The 2257-nt window shown below is 37.6% G+C and overlaps 1 protein-coding gene across 1 annotated transcript in view; it reads left to right on the plus strand.

Moving 5' to 3' along the window:
- The window catches only part of THNSL1 (threonine synthase-like 1 (S. cerevisiae)), a 2947-nt gene extending 2453 nt beyond the window's left edge, over positions 1-494 (plus strand). Inside the window, exon 2 of the mRNA XM_009330571.1 lies at positions 1-494. This exon is cut by the window's left edge and continues 1883 nt beyond it. Coding sequence (XP_009328846.1) covers positions 1-392 — 392 coding nt within the window. The 3' untranslated portion in view covers positions 393-494.
- Positions 495-2257: the final 1763 nt, after the last annotated feature.

Genomic DNA, 2257 nt, shown 5'->3' on the forward strand with positions numbered 1-2257 from the left:
GATGGTGCTCTGAGGAGGACTGTCTAGCTGCCATTCACTCTGTATACAGTACTACAGGATATATTTTGGATACACACACAGCTGTTGCTAAAGTAGTTGCAGATCGATTACAGGATAGAACTTGCCCAATTATTATTTCATCTACGGCTCATTATTCTAAGTGTGCACCTGCTATCTTGAGGGCCTTGAGGATTGCAGAAATAAACCAGAATCCATTAAGTCAGCTTCACTTGCTGAGTTCTTACAGCCCTCTGCCTCCAGTCCACTGGGGCCTATTAGAGACCCTGAAAAAGAAGGGGAATGAGGATCACCAGGTCTGTGCTGCTGATATGGGTATGCTGATGTCCCGTATAGAAACCTTAATTCAAAATCATTTCATGAAAGTTTTCTGAGTAACTGATCGCATGTCCACTGTGTCAATTGTGATACCTTCTTAACAAGCTGCATGTTTTAATAAAGTCATGATTCATCTGGCCTGTGTCCAGTCCACAGCATAACGTCTGCAGTTTTATACTCAGTTGTCAGGTTTTCAACAGTATTTGTAAGTAACGCGTGTGAGATTTCTAGTAGTGGTGAAAGGTTGTGAACTGAGAGTATAAAAGATGGGCACACTTTTTTGCAGGTCATACATAGTAGAGATAGCAGTAGCGCCGGCTTTTCTTGGCAGTGCCGTCTTCTTCACGAGCCTGAAGCGTTCTCCATGGAAGGAGGAAGATAATGAAGTCTGACCTTTCTGAAACTAATAGCTCTTGTTTTGTTGCAAGAATGGTGTGATCGTTTGGTCAGTAGGTGATTCGTTAAACTTTAACTCACTTCACTTAGGGCACTGAAACATAATAAGATACTGTAATGATGTTCGTATGTTCCTATAATGAGGGTTGATTTCATGATAAAAATTGAAGTATACTTGTATTGTTAATCCTTGAACCATTCAGTTTGGTGGTATGTTATCTTCTTGTATAATATTTTTTTATGTATTGTGAGGCCAGCGTTTATGTAAAAAAATATGATTATTTTGTTTTTCAGGCATTTTTTTTCCTCCCAGATATTTTCCCGTGTAAAACAGAATCCTTCATTCAATATTTGTAATAATTTTTGCGATGTGACTCTTCCTCCAGTGTGTTGTAGTCTCTTTCCTAGATCTTTTCTATTTGAACTTTCAACTTTAGAATCTTTTTTTAATGCTATAGAAGAATTTGCTAGCAGTAGCAGCATTCTCCTTAAATAAGAACCAGACTTCACCATTTATTTACATTTCTTTTTTGTATTCTAAGTTTTCAGAACGTAAGTTTTATCTTAGAGGACATATAGCTTTCTTGTTCTAATTACTTCTGTTTTCATACTTTTCTTAAATTGATTTCTTTGATGTTCTATTCTATTCTATTCTATTCTAGTCATGCTTTGCATGATTTAGTATAAGAAGGAAGCTTCCCAAAGTGCTTAGCATCTCATCAAGGAAAGTGAAGGATGAATTCCAGTGTCTGGAAAGTGTGATAGCATCAGAGGTATTCATTGTGTCACCTATAATAGATCTGTGTTAGCAATCTGTTTTTGCTAATGACAGGCTGTTTATTGGTTTTTTGCATCAAAAAAAAATAAATAGAGCAGGTTGCCCTAGGAGATCATGTGGTTATGGACAAACTTATCCTGCTAACTGTAGATTATATTTGGCAAGGGCATAAAGTATAACTACATTTCACACTAAGAGAAATGGTAAAATGGCAAGTTTTGAGTGGCATGCGGTTACAGGTAAAGAGCTAAGAGTCATCGGATGTGAGGATGTATAGCTATGGGAGGTTGTGGTTCCCACCAAGATTCAAACAGGGAAAGTACTGGCAAGAGAGGTGGTAATTGATAACATTTTTTGCCTCTTCGAGAGGCAACATCTCCTAGATGTCAGAACTCACTTGGGGCTTCGAACTGTTCCCATGTCCCCCAGCTTCCTCTGTGTGTCTGCTGGTACTTTTTGCCACATGGGAGGTAAAGAACTAGCAAACTATTTTTAAAAATTGTCATTTCTTCCAATGTAAAGTAAAAGACCCAAGCATGATGTGCATATGCCACAGGGAATACGTTATACAATAAAATCAAATGTAGCTGATAGCAAAGGTGTGACACAATAGCTTTCTAGATTCTGCCATTCTTGGATGCCTTTTTAGGACCTTTCTAGTTCTTTCCTCTGCTCAATCCTCGTTCACTATTTCTGCACTAACTTTGGAAAATAATTTTTGATTTTTATTTTCACAGAATCATAGAA

Source organism: Pygoscelis adeliae, unplaced genomic scaffold, assembly GCF_000699105.1.
Source record: "Pygoscelis adeliae isolate BGI_AS28 unplaced genomic scaffold, ASM69910v1 Scaffold27, whole genome shotgun sequence".
Lineage (NCBI taxonomy): Eukaryota > Metazoa > Chordata > Aves > Sphenisciformes > Spheniscidae > Pygoscelis > Pygoscelis adeliae.